The sequence below is a fragment of the Nymphaea colorata genome, chromosome 6 (assembly GCF_008831285.2).
Source record: "Nymphaea colorata isolate Beijing-Zhang1983 chromosome 6, ASM883128v2, whole genome shotgun sequence".
Lineage (NCBI taxonomy): Eukaryota > Viridiplantae > Streptophyta > Magnoliopsida > Nymphaeales > Nymphaeaceae > Nymphaea > Nymphaea colorata.
The window spans coordinates 16,928,488-16,949,205 of NC_045143.1; the positions used below are offsets into that span (position 1 = coordinate 16,928,488).

The following is a 20,718-nucleotide window of genomic DNA, read 5'->3' on the forward strand; positions in this document are numbered from 1 at the left end:
GACGTTATGAATGGGTGTGTTATCGCTGTCAGCCTGTCACCGACATCAAGATAGTTAGTCCCAACTTTCCAGATTTTATTTCTCTCCCAACTTTATTATTTAAAACTATTGTTAGATACTACAGCATCCCAATTCTTTATGTCGTTTTTAGGATGATGATGATTTACTGCCTTTATCAAATATACTTAAAAGCATTCATAAAAATGAATTATCTAGCACTTGCATTACTTTTTTCTTTCTTTTAAATAGACAGTTGGGGATTACACAAACGCTTATAAATTCCTTCCTGCCAAGAGATGCATTGAGCTCTTGAATTTCTCGCTTCTTAGATTTGAGAGTTTGATTTTACGCGGGTGTACTTGAATTCATAGCTTCTAGCAAAATGTAAATTGTATGTCCACAGATTTAGGATCTTCGATATGCTTTAAATTCATGTTTTTTTTTTTTCTTTCTTTCTTAATAACTGTAAGGCCTTCGTTTTTCAGACAAATGAAGTTCTTTTATCTTGCAGAGCGAAGCGCGGAGGGAGAGCTGCACTATTGTCGACAAAAGCAAAAAACAAGAAAGGTTATGATCTTGAAATTCTGTCGCCCACAAGCAGGAAAAAGAGGACCATCCAACCTGTTTTAGTCGATGCGTGGACTCCTGTTTCTTTTGTGCTCTTCTTCACCGGTCCACGTGAAGCGCTCTGGTTTGTCGTTTCTTCTCCAACCCCTCGCCGTTCTAATTCTACAGTAGTTGGGGATCCATGAATTATGGGTTATAAAAGAAGGCTTAATTGGATCCTGGAAAAAAAGTCAGTAATAAAGTATGTAGCAGTCTGTCGCCGCCGCTTATATCCTTACACAGGGCTTTCTGGGGAGCCTTCGAGTTTTCTGCACTCGCCATACCTAATCTCTCTCTCTCTCTCCCCTCCTCCCTGTTGAGATCCATTGGGAATTTTTGCAGGTAGTCCCTTCTCTTCTATCTCCGTATTGTGAAGATTCATACCAAAATTCCAATCAATTCTCGCTCTCTGCCACTGGTGGTTCGTGGGCGAAAACTTTTCACGGGTACCAATGTTAAAGATTCCTGTTAGTAAGATCCCTCTTCCTCTCAGTTTCTATGGGTTGCTTTCTTCCATTCCATAACCTGCAACTTCTCAGCAACTTCTTTTTCCATTGGTACCTTGCCGATTCCATTTCTTACTAAGTTTCTAGAACTTCACCATCACCTCCCTCTTTCTCTGCAACAAACATAACTTCTTACCCCTCTTTCTCTTAGCGAGAGAGCCAACCATGCCTAAGCTCTTCCCTGTCTCCCCCTTTCTCCTCCTCTGCTTCCTCCTCACCCTGCCACCCTCCCAGTCTCAGCCAGCACGCTTCATGTACACCGGCTTTCGGAATCTCAACGCCAGTAACATCACCCTCGTCAGAACCGCCGAGATCGAGGACTCCGGCATGCTGCGCCTCACCAACGAGACCTCCCGCCTCATCGGCCGCGCCTTTTACCCTCATCCCCTGACATTCCGCAGCGGTTCCGACGGCTCCCGCTCATCCTTCTCCACCTCCTTCGCCTTCGCCATCGTTCCCGAGTACCCAAAGCTGGGCGGCCACGGCCTCGCCTTCACCCTGGCTCCCGACCCCCTCATTCCCGGTGCTCAGCCCAGTCAGTATCTAGGCCTCATGAACGCCTCCATGAACGGCAGCGCCGTCAACCACGTTTTCGCCGTTGAGTTTGACACTGTGCAGGACTTCGAGTTCAACGACCCCGACGACAACCACGTCGGAGTGGACGTCGATAGCCTCCGATCCTCCGTCGCCTCCACCGCCAAATATTTCCAATCTGACGGCTCCACTGTTGCCTTCAATCTCAAGGGCGGCGAAACCATCGTGTCCTGGATAGACTACGACGGCCCCTCCGGCGTCCTCAACGTCACCGTCGCCCCGGGCAGTGCCGCCGGATTGAAGCCCGCCTTTCCCCTCCTTTCACTTACCATTGACGTCCCCAGCATCGTCGGAAACTCTGCTTACGTTGGCTTCTCCTCCTCCACGGGCCTCCTTTCCAGCTCCCACTACCTCCTCGGCTGGAGCTTCGCCCTCGGTGCCGGTGCCGCCGAGTCGCTGGACCTCAAAGCCATCCCGTCGCTACCGAAGCAGAAATCATCCATGCAGAAGATACGCAACGTCGCGATAGGGACCTCCGTCGCCGCCGGACTCCTCTTCGTGGTGGCCGCGGCCGCCGGATTCGTGATTTGGCGGCGTATAAGGGACGAAGCGGACCCGATCGAAGGTTGGGAGTTGGAGTACGGTCCACACAGGTTCCCTTACAGGGAGCTCGCCCACGCGACGAAGGGGTTCGGCGACAAGGAGCTGTTGGGGTTCGGCGGGTTCGGCCGGGTCTATCGCGGCGTCCTGCCGGGGACGAAGGAAGAGGTGGCGGTGAAGCACATCTCCCGGGGCTCCAAGCAGGGGCTCCGCGAGTTCGTGGCGGAGGTGTCCAGCATCGGTCGGCTGCGCCACCGGAACCTGGTTCAGCTCCAAGGGTGGTGCCGCCGGCGCGGCGACCTCCTCCTCGTCTACGACTACATGCCTAACAGCAGCCTCGACAAGCTCATCTTCGACCAGCAGCCGGGAACCCAGCCACGCCTCGGCTGGGCGCAGCGATTCCGTGTCCTCCGCGGCGTCGCCTCCGCCCTTCTCTACCTCCACGAGGAGTGGGAGCAGGTGGTGCTCCACCGGGACGTCAAGGCCAGCAACGTCCTGCTCGATGCTGAACTCAACGGCCGCCTCGGCGACTTCGGCCTGGCTCGCCTCTACGAGCACGGTTCCAACCCCAGCACCACCCGCGTCGTCGGCACCCTCGGGTACCTGGCGCCGGAGCTCACCCGCACCGGAAAGGCCACCACTCTCAGCGACGTCTACGCCTTCGGCGCCGTGCTGCTCGAAGTCGCCTGCGGCCGGCGGCCCATCGAGCCGAAAGCCGTGCCGGAGGAGCTCGTCCTCGTGGACTGGGTCTGGGCACTCTGGTGCTCGGGTCGGATCCTCGTCGCCGTAGATCCGTTACTCCAGGGCGAGTACGAACCCACCGAGGCCTTGCTCGTGCTCAAGCTCGGGCTCATGTGCTCGCACCCGGACCAAGCCTTCCGACCCGGCATGAGGCAGGTGATGCAGTACCTCGACGGCGACATGCCCCTGCCGGAACTTCCCACCGACGGGCCGCCCGTTGACTACTGGGCACGCGCACAATGCTTCGATGACTTCGTTCACTCATACCCATCGTCGGACGGAAAAGCATCGACGGGGTCCGCGCCCATCGGCCGTCAACCAACGGGGACATCCCCATTGGTCAGGCCTGTAAATTCCGGCGAGGGCGAGGATCTTGTTTAATGGACACGGCAAATTTTGGCGATCTGCACGGTGCCCATTTCATGGGAGGCCGTCATCCTGCTGGCCTCCAGCTTCAGCACTACGTGAGATCCAAACATTGAGCAATGTCATTCTTTCTTGTCACAAGGATACCTCAAGTCATGTTCATGGTGTGTATACATCCACTGGTTGAAATGGGAAACTGCACAGAATTTTGTGTCTTGTGCACTTTGATGGTCTTCATGTGATACGATCTAGGCAACATGTTCTGTCCAGTATTCATTTTATAATTGTGTGCCACTTGCTGGTCTTGGAACTCTGAGATGGGGAGTTCCTTTAATATTGTTACCTTTCTCTGTTGTGAGGGAGGATGGTTGGGCATCTTCTTCTGCAAAAAGCATCTGGTGCCAATGTGACGGGTGAAGTATGTACAGCTGTGGATCAGTGAATCTTGCCTAAACAACTCTCAAGCGACCATATAGAGTTTCTGTGGATGGTGGCAGATGCGACAATCGTGGCCGCGGAAGGACTGCTTCCAGCTGTGCCACCATATAGAGTGTGTCACCGCATTAACATCCGACAGAGTGGAATGCATTGGAAGCCTAATAATAAATTAGACGGGATCTTCAGACTGCACACTTGCCAACCATAAGCATGGTTGTGATTTTTCATTGCTCATCGCAATGTCCTTTCTGCAGTTTCCACATATCATAATTGCGAATGGCTGTCCTGTCTCTTGTATTTTTCTTTTTTACTAAGGGAAGAAAAAAGGGGTGAAAAGCAGTGTCGATGTCAAACGCTTTGGATTCGAGTGAACGTGATGCAAGGATATTCGAATTGGCGAAAGAATGAACTCACGTGGAATCATTTGTTTACATATATATCTAACTTCTTTGTTATGATGTCATAGTTATTGTTCGTTCTTCGTTAATTGATTGAACTGTATAGATTGTTACTTGTTCATTTTCATGATCTTCGACTGTATTTCATTCCTGTTTTATATTTTGTAATCCAAATTACGGGCAGTTCCTGAAAAAGACTTGAAACCTGGTCTTGAGGTTTTGCTTGCTTCCCTTGGTTGTATCAATTACTCTCTACAAATTCAATTTTTTCTATGCTCAATCATACATGTTGCGACCGCGGAACAGATATTTTCTATGAGTTTTAAAATCATAAATCCCAACGTCACTTTGTGAACTCACTAGTCATCCCTGCTAGGAAAGGAATTAGCGCGTTTAGATTAGCTACTTATTTATTGACAATGCGATAATTCTTGATGTAAAACATAGGAGATAATTAGTTTAGAAATTTGTATTCGAGTCGGAGTTCTCCTTTTACAAGTTGGCACATTCTTTTTGCAAGCCAAACCACACAAGAATCGTGGCTTGACTTGTTTCCTTGCCTTAGTTGTGGTTGTGGGGTATAGTAGGTCAGCTTTTCAATTGTGACGGTCATGAACTGCTTAATGCTTTGGTGTTATTAAGGAGTGAAGTTCATTGCCTGCAAAGATAAGGTGGGCAAGTCTCGCACCTGGAATAAGAAAATGCTTATTCCTTGTACTTTTTTTGAATGGGCAAGTTGCAAACTTTCATGGTCGCCGCAATTTTGACTGTAGGGATAGAACCATGATTTTTTTCAAGGGTGGGCCAAACGGTTCAACGAACTTATTCGGGTAGGATCAAACTAAACTAAACTTGAATTTGCAACAAAAAATTTTCAATTTTGTAATGTAAAGACATTTTTTTTTTTCAATTAGTTGGGGTGGGGTCATTGCCTAAGCAGGCCCTCCCCTTCCTCCGCCCCTACTTGAATGTAACCGGTGGGTCTGCTCCGGCCCACTCGCCTGGTTGACTACGTTGCTTTCGACCATCAAACATAACACATAATCCGTCTTGTTTCCGAAATCAAACTCGAATTCATGCATTGACAGCCAGAGCATAATGCTTTCTTTGGAAGTTGTAAGGTAGAAGCGTTACAAACTTATGTATAAGTGCTTTTCAAGTTTAGATTCAATGTGTTGTCATCATCATAGGTATCATCTACATGATTGCATATAACTAGAATTCTGCATGCATGTATGGAGAATTTTTTCCATTTTAAAAATTGCAGATCATGAAAATGACAAAGTTTGGGGACTAATAATAAATACCACGAAAGTTTTTTTGTCAATTCAACCATGTTGAACAGCACCCATCATCAAAATTGAATGAAAAACATTTTAAGGCATTCAACTTCAAAAAGAGAGAGTATCTGCGTATAAACTTTTGTTTTTTATTGTTTTGCTTGAGAAAACTGCACTTGGGTCGAGAGACACCTAGTGACAGTGACATAGAAGCTATTAACCCCCTCCCTATATAATCATGGCACGTGTCGCCAAAGGAAAAGGGTGACAGCCATGCCGCTTGAACCAAAAAGCACCTACCGGCTCTTAGTGGGTCTTAATTTGGTAGAAATTAAACAACATATGATTCTTAGAACATAAGTTCCTTGAAAAATTATAGAATTCTTTACAACAGCGAGTCATATTCCAAGAACACACTGTTTCTTTTTCATCAAACACCCTCTCAGGGCTTACTTGCACATAAACTTGTAGCTCACGTCTTATACTACTATTGTTAGAGATGGTGATTGAAGGTTCTGCAGACAAACATTACATTAAATTAAAATGTTTTCAGGCGCACCGCCTCATCTAATTTTTGCGTCATAGTATCACGTTCAGATTTATCTGTCATGTGCACACTTTAAAGTTTAAATGCATAAAAGAAGAAGAGGAGCTCTTGAAAGCGGGGCTGAAATATCTAGACTGAACTAAATTCAGGTGTTGGCTAATAGGAGAGACAAATTAAAATATGACAGCACATACAAAACTCTCGTGAGAGTCTTAATTGGATGCATCCTGAGATGTAGCATAGTTGATTGGATTAGTGGACCAATTAAAATTCAGTCGCCAATGTAAATTTCATAGACATTACTCCTTTAAACTGCAAATGGTAGATGAAAGATACTTTAATTAAAGGGTATACTATTCCCTACCTATGTTTCAAAGCAACCTTCAATCTTAAAAACAGAAAACAAAAAAAATGAGAAGGAGTTTCGGTCTCTTCTCGGTATCTTTTGAGAATCTTAATTAGACATCCTAAATTTTTATTCTTCAATAAAACCAGATCCTCTAGGCTCCAGAACATTCGGTTCCAGATCCAACCCAACAAGTTGTCACCCTTTTAACTTAACTGCTAAGATAGGCTAGGCATCATGGCATGGAGACAAAAGGGAAAGTAGCTTTCTTTAAGCCACCAACGAAGCATCCGCATTCCATAGCGCTAGCGAAGGGATAAGTAGTTTCAACTTACTACCATTAATGCTTGAATCTGCTTTCTTCCAATTCAACCATGGCTGACTCCAACCATGACATAAGCGGTAAGAAGTGGGAGAAAGGAGTTCTAAAAATACTCTGGCTGCACTATGGAGGTCAAGCAAGGATTCACTGAGTCGGGAAAGATCTGCCGGGGGATAGGGCCGCACTCTTTATTAGGCAAAAGGTAATATCTACACCTAAACTAGACCTGCACATAAGCATATTCAAATTAAGATTCGTTAGTGACCCTAATATCTTTCCCTTCAGATGATGATGCGATGTGGACCTAGATATTCTTTGCTTTCAGTTTTATTCATTTTGAGGAAGATTTCTGGTTTTTTCTGAGTTTGTTTCATGCTTACAGAGGAAGCTTCCAAGAAAATTCATTTAGAGAAGGCTCAAGGTTTATATGTTTTTTCTGTTTTTATGGTTTGTGTATGTGATCCTGATAGGTCTTCGATGTTTTATTCAACTGTTGCTTTAGGCAAGCTCGTTCTTGCAGACAAAGCAATTGATCTGCAAGACAAAGCAAAGATTTGAAAAGGTTGGCTGCTTTTAGCGCTCAGGATAAGAGTTGACTGCACTTAGAACTTGTAAGGTGGTTTAGGGCTTTACTGGTTTTAATAATTGTAAACGAATTGCTGATGTTGTGTCGTTTGATTTCTTGAGCACTCCCATATTCGCCTTTTTTTTTTTCCTGATAACTACTAGATATAAATGATCTTTCAAAAATCATGGCAGGCCTACCAGATTTTCATTATTGTAGAAATCCGAAATTGGATAGAGTTGGGGAGGCTGCCGTTCAGTGAATCAGATTATTCGTCACCAGCCATCTGTTACGAATAGGCAGAAAGCAATATTGCATCGTTTTTTAATATATAAAAATATTTATTTAAAATATTTAAAATTATGAGTAATATATGGCACATGACACTCTTTGCCTCGGTGTATAAAGTGAATTAATCTGTCACCGATACAATTTAAATCGTCTGGTTTAGCCGATTTCTGAGTTCCGAGCAGGTCACGTTTAATCTAATCTAGTCACTCTTCGTATTCGAGCTCATCCCAGATCAATGCAGAAATGGTTCCTTCAAAACTATTTCAGATGATGATTTTAGTTGGGATTTGATTTGTAAATCTTGTGACCGAATTCCAGGTGCTCCCATGTTTGATCTTGCCAGTAGGAACAGGCTCGGATGCAAAGAATTCATGTTTTACAAAAAGGGACATAACTCCAAAAATGGTCGTTGAAACGATTTTCAAACAAGTCAATGTTTTGTTGAAATTGAAAAAGAAGAAGGAAACATGGTTGCTGCCACTGACGAGAGTGACTTTATCTCGCAAAAGAAAGCACTTCTGATGAGGCTTCCCGTCCTAGCATGCAGAGTAGGTGGTGGACAGAAGTTCGTTTTCCAGCATATCCTAAGGGGAGAGAGATGATGGGAAGATGGTGTCGCGGTCTTCCGCTTCTCTCCGGCGTCTTATTGCGAATTTTCAGCCTAAATGCAAAATATACACCTGCCCACAGTCAAATTCTGATATACAGAGGCAATCGGTTGCTTGGAACAAAAGAATTGCCTCCTACGTGAACGCCGGCCATCATTTTGACGTGTTGTTGCTCTTTGCTCGCATCCAAGTCTCTGGTGTGCCTCCTAACCCTTTCACTTTCTCCAGCGTCCTTCATGCCTGTTCAGTATTGGGTAATATCTGTTTTGGCATCCAGATTCATCCCACCATTGTTAAGCTTGGTTTTGATTCAGATGTCTTTTGTGGGAGTGCCCTCGTCTCCATGTACTGTAAATGTTGCAGAGTAGACGACGGTCACCAAGTATTTGCTGAAATGCCTGAACGAAACACTGTGACCTGGAACTCGCTTATTTCGGGTTACGCGCAAATTCCCGAATTTTCTCATGTGGCCGTCTCTTTGTTCCTCCAAATGCTGGAGTCAGGAGTTGTTGCTAGCTCATTCACCTTAACGAGTGTTCTTGTGGCGTGCTCGAGAACGGAGGCACGTGAACTGGGTAGGCTGATTCATGGATATTGTTTGAAACTTGGGGTTCTCGATAATGTTGTTATGGGAACGGCCCTTGTTGATATGTACGTGAAATGTTCTAGTTTGGTGGACGCTCGGCGGGTGGTTGATGAGATGCCTGAGAAGAATGTGGTTACCTGGACCAGTTTAGTCACTGGCTATGCACAAAACGGACTGTCAGAGGAAGTTCTTATGACCATCAGAGAAATGCTGCGAGTGGGGGTAAGGCCAAATCAACTGACATATAGTAGCGCTTTGAGCTCCTACGCAAGTGCAGGTGGCTTGCCTTATGGTAGACAAGTACATTGCCAGGTGATCCGAGCAGGTATTGAATCTGCAGCATATATAACAGCAACTCTTCTAACAATGTATTCAAAATGTGGTAGCTCAGAGGATTTCTGGAAGTTGTGCTCTGGAATTTTAGTACGTGACCGGGTTACATGGAATTCAGTAATTGCAGGGAATGCTTGTCTTGGGGATGACAAAGAGGTCCTCAAAAACTTCTCAATAATGATGAAGGAATCTGTACGCCCAGATTTTTTTACGTTCGCAAGTGTCCTACGAGCAGTAGGGAACTCTGCAGCCCTTGAACAAGGTAAACAAACTCATGTCGTGGTCTTCAAAACTGGGTATGCATCAAACTTGTATGTCCAGAATGGTCTAGTGTCTATGTATGGAAAATGTGGCTTACTAGAAGACTCAGAAAGGGTCTTCTACATGATGCGGGAAACTGATCTAATTTCATGGAATTCATTAATGGCTGGATACGCCCAACATGGACATGGTAGGAAGGCTGTTGAGTTGTTTGAGCAAATGAGACATCTAGGCATCCGACGAGATGATACCACCTTCCTCTGTGTGCTATCTGCCTGTAGCCATTCAGGCTTACATGACAAAGGACTGGAGTGTTTTGATCTGATGAGCACTGAACAAGTAGTTCCAAAGGCAGAGCATTATTCTTGTGTGGTTGATCTTCTTGGCCGAGCTGGTTATCTTGATGAAGCAGAATCTTTCATCAACAGCATGCCAGTAAAGCCTGGACTTTCAATGTTTCGATCATTGATCAGTGCTTGTCAAGCATATGGATACAAGAGCATGGCAATTCGTGTGGCTAAGCATTTTCTCGAGTTGTACCCTGCAGATGCTTCCACCTACGTCTTGCTGTCTAACATGTTTGCAGGAGAGGGTAGCTGGGGTACTGCAGCTGTTGTGAGGAAGCTTATGAGTGATAGAGGTCTGATAAAGAAGCCTGGCAACAGTTGGATCGATGCTGGCAAGTAGATTTAAAAGTGTGGTTCTGAACCATCTGTTTTGGCTAAAAGTACAAGTTCAGTTATAGAAAAAATGGGGATACCAGAACCCAATGTTGACCCGAACTGCCAATTTTTGGACGTATTGGATATGTCGATCTGAGAAAACCTCTCTTGGTTCCTTGTACATGGTAAAATGCACGGCAATTTTGAAATTGTGACAGTATCAGCTTGAATCAGGTTGAATAAGCTGATATACTTCCTGTCAGCCCTCACCAAAACGAGACTGGCTGTGAAACTTTTGACCTAATGTGAAAAAAATGTTAAGTGGATTCGCTCAAATTCGATTTGGACAATGTAGGCCAATTATCATTCCATTTTATGAAACAGTTATCACCTGCAACTGATGCTAATGTTGATAACATTTGTTGCAGCTACGTCCTTATCGTGAGCATAATTGAATCTGATCTTTCCCTCAAATTTCAGAGAGTCAACAACCAAAGAACAACTAGAATGAGGTAACTTTATTCTGAATTTGGCCTAGTTTTGGAAATCTGGGAAGGTATTCTCAACCTTAATTCTCCATTGCCTTGTTGCTTTAGCATCAACACGTAGAATTTCTTAGAAGTGATCAATAATATAGTTCATGTGAACGAGAGAGAGATTGGTTGGGAGCTAGAACAGTTACGTACTATTCTATGAATCAGATTATATAAATGTTATCCATTATCTACTTAATACTGCACAGCGCCGAAAGTGCGGTTTGCTACGTCTTTTTATTGATGGTTGTTGCAGCTCGAGCAAGCAAAAGATTAGCAACACATACACGCAGCGAATTGAATAAAGTCTTAGTGAAGGGGATTTTGCTGAAATGAACATATAGAGATGTGAAACCTTTACTCAAGCAAAAGAAAAGTAACGAGATCTTAAATGAATCTTTATTTCAGATGGCTACATGGTTCGGTAGTAAGCCCTAAATTTACATGGCTGGCTCTAAAAGATCTACACAAAGCTTGAAGTAGCATCACGCTTTCCACACGCTTTCACACAAACGGATAAGATGGCTTTCGGACCTGCTTGAAAATTTTCAGACAATCCCTACACATACTCTATATATTTTTTAAATAAACACGCTCCAATATCTATTAAACCAGCTCCTTCATCACGCTTACTGACTGATAAACTTACGAAACAGTTTTAAACAAGAGTCGAAAAAAGGATCGTGATAGAATTTGAGTTAGTGTAATTAAGATTGGCTCCATAATAATAATGTGTATTCTTCAGTTGCATACCCTTTTGGTCTTTGGCATTCCCACAGCAATTGAATGCTTTACACTGCCTTGAAACATTATCCATGCATTAATCACAAAATAATATGTTTGACAAGAATCAGTACTTGAACAATATGACAAAGTATAGCCATGGCATCTGCGATTCATTATTATTCTATTTTGGAGAGCCAAGCAGGAAGAGCAATGGATTGCAGAATCTTACATACTCCTGGACAAGATGCCACTGTGTCATAATATACCCACCTTACTGGATTCTTGCCGTTTGATTCAAGAAATTTGGTACAATTTATAAGAAATCATGTAGATGTGTTGTTACAGTTTACGTGCGGTACATGGCAAGCATTTCATATGGGGTATAAAATAATTGCAACTTAAATTACAAGACCTGAGGCACATCAGCAAGGAAGACGGCTTCATAGTGGAAGATCGAGTCCTTTACCCACATCGACTCCAATGACCTCCAATATACCTTTATTGAGAATCTGAATCGCAAAAAAGGAACAGTGAATCAACATGAGCAAAATTCAATCCGGTCAGCAAAAGAGAAAAACCCAAAAAGAGAATATACCCTATAAATAACAGTTATCCAGGCTACAAATACAGGTGAGGTTCATGCAATCATGCTGGACTCGGATTATGCAATAAATTTGGGTATATTTCGTCGTCGATTTTGATAGATAAAAGGACTGTCCGAGAAATAAAATTTCCTGGAAATTTGGTCGTTCTAGTCATTTTACAAAATACGACACGTATAAACAGAGGCTATCAAATATTAAACCTGCTGTGAAGATGTACATTTTTTCAGCAAAAGGTACTGAAAAGAAACTATGAACTAAGACGGTGCTACCTCTACATTTTCCCTTTCTTCCAATGACATGGAATCTGCTACCTTCACATTAATGGCCAGATTACAAAGGCAAACAAATTATTGACAAAAACTTCCAAAACTTAAGCAAACGATGCAAGCTCCACAATAAACTACTATCAATTGCCAAAACTTGAAAACAATCTCCACCGTCAAAACCAATTTCAAGCACAACATGCTCAATAAGCGTTAAAGCAGCGACTAAACGATAACCTCATAAGCCATACCAGTTCAACAATGAAGGTCCCAATAAGGCCTATCATGCAAGCCCTAGAGTTCCAGATCTCTGCTGTCCTTGTGAATCCAAATACTGGGGATGTCAGTTTGGGCTTCTCCTTCGGTAATTCCACCTACCCATCAAGTTATTTCTCTATCAATATGTGACAGAAAGTAGTATAGTGGAAAAAAACACACACCCACACACACACACAGCGACAGAGTGAGAGAGAGAGAGAGAGAGAGAGATGGTGAACTCACACCGGCAGGAAGCTTGGCAGCTTCGACTCTCAAACGGTAATTGGGCTTGTGAGGTCTCTGATGGGTGGTGGAATGGAAGAACGATTGACGGGTGGGACGACCAGAAAGCCTTGTGGGAAGAAGGGTGCACATGGACGCTGATGCAGCCATCTCTTTCTCTCTGTCTCGATTGCTGCAGAGGGTTGGTATGGTTGTGGATTCAGGAAGTAGCGAGCAAGAACCATATCCTCTGGTTAATCGTTGGCCGTTCGCTGCGAAGCTGGGGGGTCCCACTCGAGAACGCCTTTTAACTGGCTTAGCGGCTCTTATAATCTGGCGACCCTTGAAAACAATGAACGATCTCCAGCATTCATTTTTTGTGATAGACGAAGACGAGTAGGAATATTAATGATATATTATTCTTAGGCCGAATGAGACAAGCGGTAAAAAAAACAAGGTTTAAGGTATCTCAAAAAATAGATATGAGAGACGACAGATCAACTTCTTGCTTGGTTCGGCTATCCTGAGTATCTTCCTTATCCTAAATCCTCCTGCGCTTTTCACAGTATCTTTCAAGTTAATTACACTAGTAAAGAAGACGTAATCATCCAATGCTTAACCAAGGAAATCACATACTTATCGTAAAAGATGTTTTAGCAGAGGCAGGATGGCAACCTAAGATGTCGGGGCCCAGGCTGTTTCTCGTCCCTTGCTAGGTCTCAACCGCTTTAGCCTTTGAAAAGCATGCTGCCTTCAATATTTTTATGAGAAAAATCCTTTAAAATAAGTCTTTTGACAGATTAAGACCCTGATATACGCACCAATCTTTACGGCTTTTATGCTTTAGATGTTTTTTTATCATTCTACAGGTCAAAGCAACCAGATTTTATAAAGTTCAATTCAGTGTCACAGGTATCACGATATCTTCAAAAATATGGCAATATGAACAAAAAACAAGAAAAACGAAAAACAGGTGAAAAGCTTTTACATGCTTGTGCCATAGATTGCACCCTCCTATTTAAACTACCGAGACAATTATTCAGCATCATGTTTAATTTCTCCACAGGCAAATGATACAAGCATCAATTCCATACACAAAGCAAATATATTGGGGGTGATCATGTGTATGGATTGCATCTGAAACATCCCACATACGTTGAAGGCCCAGACAGAATTTCTTGTAGAACTACAAAATGCTCATAAAAGATCGAATCCATTTGCAACGCGGTAACTTAGGCTGCTTCCAGCAAAAACAACCATAAAACTCCCATGCTAATCAAACTGACTCGTTCATGCCCAACAGAAGCCCTCAAGGAAATCAGTTGCGTCGAATCAGGGGCGGGGGAGGGGTCCGCCTAGGCCGTGGCCCGTCCCAACTACTTGAAAAAAAAAATTACATTACAAAATTGAAAAATTTTGGTTGGGTAATGTATTTTTTATATTCGGATTTAGTTTGACCATACCCGAATAAATTCGATGGACTGTTTGGCCCGCCCTTGAAAAAAATCCTGTCTCCGCGCTTGCATTGAATGCATTACTTCTGGCTCCAGCACAATCAATGCAAACAAGGTAGCTATTTTCACGTCCAAAGAGCACCTCAGAGATTGTGAAGGATGTGTGAAGTTGGCTTACATATATGAAGAGGAAAGCACAATTTACAACCTTTATTTGTTACATAAAAGCACATGTTATGAGCAGCAAAATATAAGAGGACAGACTTCCAAATTTTAAAAGACATGCTCTGCAGGCCCGTAAGATTCTACTTCTGATCTGCCACAAGGGGGAGACTCAAACCGTCAAAACTTTATCCAAATCCTACAATGCTGTTACAGTGTCTAGGATGTCAGTTATCAGATTATCCTTTCAATCCTAGTGTCTAGGATGCAGACATTTGAAGCATCAGCAGAGTCAAGTGCCTGAGCCAGTGACATCCTCCTGTTTGTCCAAGCCCTCTCCGCCCACCTCCTCATTCTTTCACCTTCACTCTTACGGTTTTGCTGAACACATAGTGCCTCCGCATATCCACCTTCACAAACACAAAATTGATACGCTCAGTGCCATAGAGAGAATGGTCCAGGAACCATTCTCAAGACCAATAAATGAGATCTTAGACTTATGCTAAGAATACTAGAATATGGCATAACAAGCAGTCTTTCAGAAAGAGGAGATGTTGAATAATTCTCTACCTCTAGCAAGGGCTACTATATCTCTTCTCAAGGATGGAATATCTGCATTCATATAAGGACAAGAAGTTAGCAATTGTGCCACCAAACTCTCCACCTGATATTGCAAGATCTGGGTTTACCTTCAACGTCCAAAGAAGGAGCTTTCATCAAATCAATGGCCCTTCTGTAGAGCCCCTGCAGGTTTAGTTCAGGTTATGAAAGGAAATGATACAACCAACAACTTCAAGCTTAAAATGGCAGAGGCGAAAAGGCAACCTCTTGAATCAAAAGAGTACTTGAGCCATCAAGTGTCCCCTTTTGCCTAAACATGTCTGCCATGCAAGTCAAAACCATGCCCACCTTCGGATGGTTTGAACCTAAATCAAGTGACAACGCTTAATGTATATCTATCAAGAGAACCAAAGGAAGGTCATATAGTGCCAAAAACATTTTCCACTATCAATTTTGAGCCATAGAAACAAACCAAAATGCTCCTCAACTTCCTTGAGAGCTCCAGTGAGCACCTCCTCTGCTTCCTTGAATTTTCTGAAAAAAATCAGGTTTCAATTACTAAAAAGCATCTGCAGCACCCCAAAACAAAGAATTGGTACCAAAGTTTTCCGCAATCCAAAAAATAAGAACAAATACACAAAAGTCCCAAAACTGAATCACTGAAGAAAAATTGAAAAGGAAGGAGATAAAGAAATGGAAACAGAATAATAAATACTTACCTCGTATGAGTTGCAAAGAATAGCAAGTACTTACCCTGTATGAGTTGCAACTTGTCCTAAGGCACAATTAGCACTCAAATGGACCCCATCCATGCCTAACGCCCCAAGAACTGATGTTTCAGCTAGACCTTTTGTTGGAGATATAAGAAGAGCCTTTTGATAGTACTCCTTTGCCAGAAACAAATTCCCCGTAGCATGTAAATACTCGGCATATGAGAGTGCAACTCTTCCTGTGGGCACAGACAACAATGCCTGATATTTACTGTCACGATAAAAAGAAATTGTGCATGAGTTATGGCCCTTTTCAGTAGTTTTTGGTTGACCTATTCTGGGCTTATTCACAAGTTTCCAATATTCTTCATCATATTTCACAGTTAAGTAATAGGTTTAAAAAGGAAAAACAAATAGATGAGCATGTGAAGGAAGAAGATGGTGGATGCTGGAGAAAGCTACACTCAAAAGGAGAGAAGAAAGTTATCTGCCATGTTTTCTTGGAAGACCAAGGAAGAGACAGAGACTACAAGGCACATTAGTTAGTACCATATCGAAGTCTTCTAGTGCCTACTTATGAATTGCTTCATCCCAAAAAGAGAATTATGGAGACGCAACCTTTTTTAATATCTATTTCTTTCCTCTGTAATTAATTTCATCAGCCTTATCTTTCTCTCTCTCTCAACTATCTCTTTCCTCTGCAATTAATTTCATCAGCCTCTTTGAATTTAATAGCTGAGTGTGCAAGAACATGGACACAACCAATTAAATAGGCTGCACAAATCTGCATGAATGAGATTACATGTATAAATAAAGATTTCCATCAAACTCTCTTTCTTTCACATTTTACCGACCTTTCATTGAATTAAATGGCTGAATGGGTGTGGATCTAATCCAATTACATTAGATTCATGCATGTGCATATATAGGAATTTGAATGCATAAAGGAATAGATCACATACCACAGAAGCTGCTTTCTTTCTCTGAACCACAGGTTTCAAATCCAGCAAAATATGGCTTGGCTGTGATTCAAGTATTTTGAATAGCAGGTTAGACTATAGGGAAAAAAAATCATGTTTTCTATTCAAAGAGAATGAAAAAGAGCCTGACTTCAACAAGTTTCTACCAGCAATATAATTGATAGTTAAGCAGGAACAGTAACATGTAAACGAACCACCACACCACGGAAGAAAACAATCTAACACCTGAATGATGGTTCTCTATGCACAAAGATAATATGCAGGTACAGTTCATACATATAATAAGAGTTGGAAAATCATATCATTTTGCCCCTTTCAAATGAGGAAATACAAAAGTTAAGAGTCATGAGTGCTGAAACGAAGGCAATTCCTCCATCCTCCTTGCCAGCCACACAAGCACATATGTGGATGATTTGGGCAGGTTTTCTGTCCAAATCCAATATAATTTATCTATTCCAGAATTCTCGACTAGTCATCTAATGGCTTATTAACTGCTTACTTTTAGCAGATAAAAACTCTCTCTCTCTCTCTCTTGTTTTTTTCAAAACCAGTTGGATGATTCTGTCACTTAAAGAAATATTAAGGACACGTGCCTTTGCTTCAAGATCTTTCAGCTAAACAGTACTTTGTAGAGGGCACTTAACTTCTTCTGTTTTTATTTTTTTTTTCTGACTTGCGAAAAAGAGCAAAAACAGATTGACTGTACGTACCAAAGAGGTTCACTTGTTTTCTCCAAAGATTCCAAAAGAAGGAAGGGAAAAGTAAGAACAGAAAGGTCATGTCACATCACCTGATTCAGGTGTTCCAAGCACCAGGTCAACAAGGCCCTTAAGGGCTTTAGCTTGCAGTTGTAAAGCCTCATTTTCAACGCTGTCTGCACCAGACCCCTCACTTAGAAGTTGCAAGCACTTCTCTGCAAGTCCCAAAGAGGCAGCATCCTATAGATTAAACAAAACGCACTAACATTTTTAAAAAAACGCAAACACAGGTCAAGACACTGTCACTTGGTAAGAGAAACTGTAATGACGTAAAAATCAGTAACCTGCCCCATTTGCAAGTGCAGATCAGTTGCTGATTCCAAGGCGGCCACTGCAAAAGGTTTGACAGAGCATATGTTTTACATTTTCAAGTAGTCAATAGTAACAACGAAATGCCAAGAAAGCAACAAAGACAATCCTATACCAGAAAACATATCCTTGGGGCTTGACAAGCTGATATGATATTAGCCAACAAAATATGATGGACATGAAACACAATCCTTAACAGCATTTTTATATAGGTTACACTGAGCATACCATTAATATAAATAAACTAAGCTGATGAACACATCTTTGCGCAAAATCATTTCAAATTGACAGCGATAAGGAGTTACTATTTTCAACTTATATAAGACTTAAGAATATCTTGAGTTATGCAAAGCCTCATCTCACGATCTCCATCTGGCACCATAAATTTGGAAAGAGGTTGAAAAGAGTAGCTCACCTCTTAATGCAAGAGAAGCAAATGGCAATCCATGCACCAGCTGAGCTTTGTCCAACGCAGTTGCAAGATCCCCCTGCGCACATGTTGGACATGTGTCCATAACCATGATATTGATGAGTTCCCCCAGGTAGGGCAAGCAAAGTGATGATGCAAGTAAACATTGCCACCTTACCGATAAAAAAGTGAACTTCATCAAGTTAGGTACCTAAACATTTCTCCATACGTGATGTTTTCACAAGTGCGAGCAAACAGCTAAATAGAATCCTCCCATCCAAATTTTGTTTTACAACAATAACATCGAATGGAACTATGTAAAGATTATGCTATGCAACCGAGAAGAAGAGGAGTTATAGTTACAATTGGAAGGAAAGTGAAATGCATAAAACTTAAACTGATACGTTGTCCGTTCACCTTGGAACATCACAAGCTTTAGCAAGCAGAAGATGGTACGTCCTACTTCTATGATTGTTCAAATCGAACCAACTAGAGTTACACAAACTTACAAGTGAGAACAATTGTTCGATAACCTACCTTTCTGAATGCAGTGCCGACATTGCCAGTAGGATCTTCCCAATAGAATTTTCACATGATTTATCCGTTCTTTGCAAATTCGAGAGACCCTGCTCAAGCACCAGAAGAGCATCCGAATACGATCCATCTGCACATACAGTTATACCGACACAGGTTTAGAGTGGATAGCTTTCAATTCTTAAAAAACGCCAAATATCAGATTGTTATGATGTGAAACGACAGCGGAAACAACCAAGAACCAACATACTGTAATAGCTTTAAAAAACAAATGGAAACAGCAAACTTGTTCAGCAGAAGCGAAAATTTTCAAGAAAAGCAATTATCACATGGAATTGACAAAATATCTTCGCAAAGGCATAAGGCCTTTCATGGTTAGCCAATAAGAAACGTCTTCCAAATAAACAAGCGTTTGAAAGTAGTCATGACCACATTGTCCAATTCACAGCGAAGAATAGTTGATGTGAAAAAGTCTACCCTTCTTTCACTCCTTGTCTATTGAAGCATAATGTTTACTCACACGAGACACTGTGATCCGCTAAAAACCAAGCACTCCATTCCCTGACTTCTTCATGTAAAGAGAAACAGCTATGACCGAAGTGCTCAAAATCAACGCAAAGAGGAAATAAACCGAAAGGTATCCTCTTTTAACAGATTTAGATACAACAGAAACTAAAATGCCTCACTTCCTTCTTCAGGCAAAAACAACAAGCGGCACAAATTAAGTCCAGGACCATGATTTCAGAATTAACGTGAAAGAGGAAGCATAAAGGCACAAAATAGTGAAAATTTTCGAAGCTTTAGTAGAAACCCACCTGACCTTTGGGACCTAGCATGGCTGAATGCATAATCGATCATCTGATGGGTCACCGTCTCCGAAGGTCCCGCACCAACACTCGAACAAAACAAAGAAATCCGATTCATGGAAGAACTTGGAGTAGGTAGGGCGAGACGCCCTGACCAACCCCATCCCAGTCTGCTTCTGCATACCTGCCTCAGCGCCATGGCCTCTCACCTGCTGGGACCTGAGAGTTCCGTCAGGGGAGACTCAGGTGCAAACGAGTCATGTACAAATCGAATTATGGCAAGTCGGGATGTTGGCAGCAGCACAAGATTTTCTTCGCCCCGGGGTTGATGAGCATAATTATTTTTTCATTAGGTTGATACTTTATACCTAATTTTTCATTTACAATTGCAAATGGACAAGTTATAGACTGCAGTCAGAACCGTCGGTGATTTACCTATATAAAAAAAACGCATGTTGGCTCGAATTTTATTAGTGTAATAAATGCTTAATTAATAACAAATGCACTAACAATTTATGTCCATTATAAAACAATCTCTTTGACAAGCTATTCTTTATTCTTGCATGTATTTATACAAATATACACATCAATGACACGATGGTGGCGAGAATGTGTTAAAAATACTTACAAAGTTTTTATTTCACATTCACCATTATACAATAAAAAAGCACCACGAAACCAGTCTAATTAAGTAATACATTTTGAAAAAACTAAACTGCTCCTTATCTTTTTTATAAAAAAGGGCTACTTGGTTTCAAGGGGCATTTGATTACCACACATCTTAGATTAGAAACTTACGTCATAAGTTTTCAAATAGTTGAGCTCCAGCAAGATTTTGAAAGAAGCAAAGTTTATGCTACAAATTATCTTGAAGTCTACGGAGCTTAAGTATCTTAAGTATGATCTCTCTCTCCTTTGACTTTATATATTTGAATCACAATCCGCATATCAAGTTCACAGTTTTCAAATCACTTGTTAAAACTATGGATTTAAGGTCGGCCTCATGACCCTAGGATTCGGTTAATCAAACGCCATCTTATTAAAAGCTATGGTTAACTATAAATTGCATGGTAACCTCTCCCTCTTGTATACTTTTGTCAAAGGTTTTTCTTTTTTTTTAAAAAAAAAAAATCATAGATCTTTTCTATTTTACTTTATACTTTTAATACAGTAATTATATACTCTAGAAGTTTGTTTTGCTCAAGTTATTAATTCCCGTTGCGAGAAATGGACGGTATTTCTTTACATTGGTGTCTCTTCTCGTTGAAGTCTGAACCGATGATGACATATGTTCAAGAAGCACTGATACATCAAATTGCAACTTTCAAGGGGCACCAACATATAAATAATTAAAATATGTGAGGTAATATAAAAATAAACAATTTGTGTGAGATCATACATGTGCCTCCGCCACGCGTTCAATGCCTGTATAAAATTC

General features: G+C 41.9%; 4 protein-coding genes across 9 annotated transcripts; 2 read left to right on the forward strand and 2 right to left on the reverse strand.

Moving 5' to 3' along the window:
- Positions 1-275: 275 nt before the first annotated feature.
- LOC116255755 (L-type lectin-domain containing receptor kinase S.4-like) lies at positions 276-4,420 on the forward strand. Its single transcript, XM_031631719.2, has 2 exons — positions 276-391; positions 512-4,420. Exon 2 carries the CDS (start codon positions 1,278-1,280, stop codon positions 3,366-3,368), a length of 2,091 nt encoding a protein of 696 aa, XP_031487579.1. The 5' UTR covers positions 276-391; positions 512-1,277; the 3' UTR covers positions 3,369-4,420.
- Positions 4,421-6,641: 2,221 nt separating this feature from the next.
- On the forward strand, positions 6,642-10,199 carry LOC116255756 (pentatricopeptide repeat-containing protein At4g13650-like). Of its 5 annotated transcripts, none has more exons than XM_050078272.1 (2): positions 6,642-6,886; positions 6,970-10,199. In XM_050078272.1, the coding sequence occupies exon 2, from the start codon at positions 8,150-8,152 to the stop codon at positions 10,013-10,015; it is 1,866 nt and encodes a 621-aa protein (XP_049934229.1). In that variant the 5' UTR covers positions 6,642-6,886; positions 6,970-8,149; the 3' UTR covers positions 10,016-10,199. The 5 variants fall into 5 exon arrangements, with proteins under 5 accessions (XP_049934229.1, XP_049934230.1, XP_031487580.1 ...); XM_050078273.1 differs by having other exon boundaries at positions 7,067-10,199; XM_031631720.2 differs by having other exon boundaries at positions 7,859-10,199.
- A 1,121-nt stretch (positions 10,200-11,320) lies between these two features.
- Positions 11,321-14,147, reverse strand: LOC116256304 (light-harvesting complex-like protein OHP1, chloroplastic). Its single transcript, XM_031632639.2, has 4 exons — positions 14,061-14,147; positions 12,619-12,939; positions 12,369-12,491; positions 11,321-11,758 (listed from the first exon to the last, which is right to left on the reverse strand). The coding sequence occupies exons 1-4, from the start codon at positions 14,130-14,132 to the stop codon at positions 11,690-11,692; spliced, it is 585 nt and encodes a 194-aa protein (XP_031488499.2). The 5' UTR covers positions 14,133-14,147; the 3' UTR covers positions 11,321-11,689.
- Positions 14,138-19,598, reverse strand: LOC116256846 (uncharacterized). Of its 2 annotated transcripts, none has more exons than XM_050078400.1 (12): positions 19,295-19,430; positions 18,477-18,604; positions 17,947-18,019; positions 17,507-17,553; positions 17,255-17,402; positions 16,447-16,506; positions 15,528-15,723; positions 15,247-15,308; positions 15,039-15,139; positions 14,903-14,957; positions 14,784-14,825; positions 14,138-14,623 (listed from the first exon to the last, which is right to left on the reverse strand). In XM_050078400.1, exons 1-12 carry the CDS (start codon positions 19,320-19,322, stop codon positions 14,448-14,450), a joined length of 1,116 nt encoding a protein of 371 aa, XP_049934357.1. In that variant the 5' UTR covers positions 19,323-19,430; the 3' UTR covers positions 14,138-14,447. The 2 variants fall into 2 exon arrangements, with proteins under 2 accessions (XP_049934357.1, XP_049934356.1); XM_050078399.1 differs by having other exon boundaries at positions 14,141-14,623; positions 19,290-19,598.
- Between the last annotated feature and the right edge of the window lie 1,120 nt (positions 19,599-20,718).

Bases quoted from the DNA above. Each gene is read 5' to 3' on its own strand.
- LOC116255755 (XM_031631719.2), top strand. From the start codon at position 1,278: ATGCCTAAGCTCTTCCCTGTCTCCCCCTTTCTCCTCCTCTGCTTCCTC.
- LOC116255756 (XM_050078272.1), top strand. From the start codon at position 8,150: ATGGTGTCGCGGTCTTCCGCTTCTCTCCGGCGTCTTATTGCGAATTTT.
- LOC116256304 (XM_031632639.2), bottom strand. From the start codon at position 14,132: ATGCATTCAATGCAAGCGCGGAGACAGGATTTTTTTCAAGGGCGGGCC. The intron at 12,492-12,618 runs GTGAGTTCACCA...CTTGATGGGTAG, and splicing joins CTGCCAAGCTTCCTGCCGGT to GTGGAATTACCGAAGGAGAA. The intron at 11,759-12,368 runs GTATGGCTTATG...TTTGCGATTCAG, and splicing joins GGACCTTCATTGTTGAACTG to ATTCTCAATAAAGGTATATT.
- LOC116256846 (XM_050078399.1), bottom strand. From the start codon at position 19,479: ATGGCGCTGAGGCAGGTATGCAGAAGCAGACTGGGATGGGGTTGGTCA. The intron at 18,605-19,289 runs GTGGGTTTCTAC...CTGTATGTGCAG, and splicing joins TGCTAGGTCCCAAAGGTCAG to ATGGATCGTATTCGGATGCT. The intron at 16,507-17,254 runs GTGATGTGACAT...CTTGAATCACAG, and splicing joins GCTTGGAACACCTGAATCAG to CCAAGCCATATTTTGCTGGA.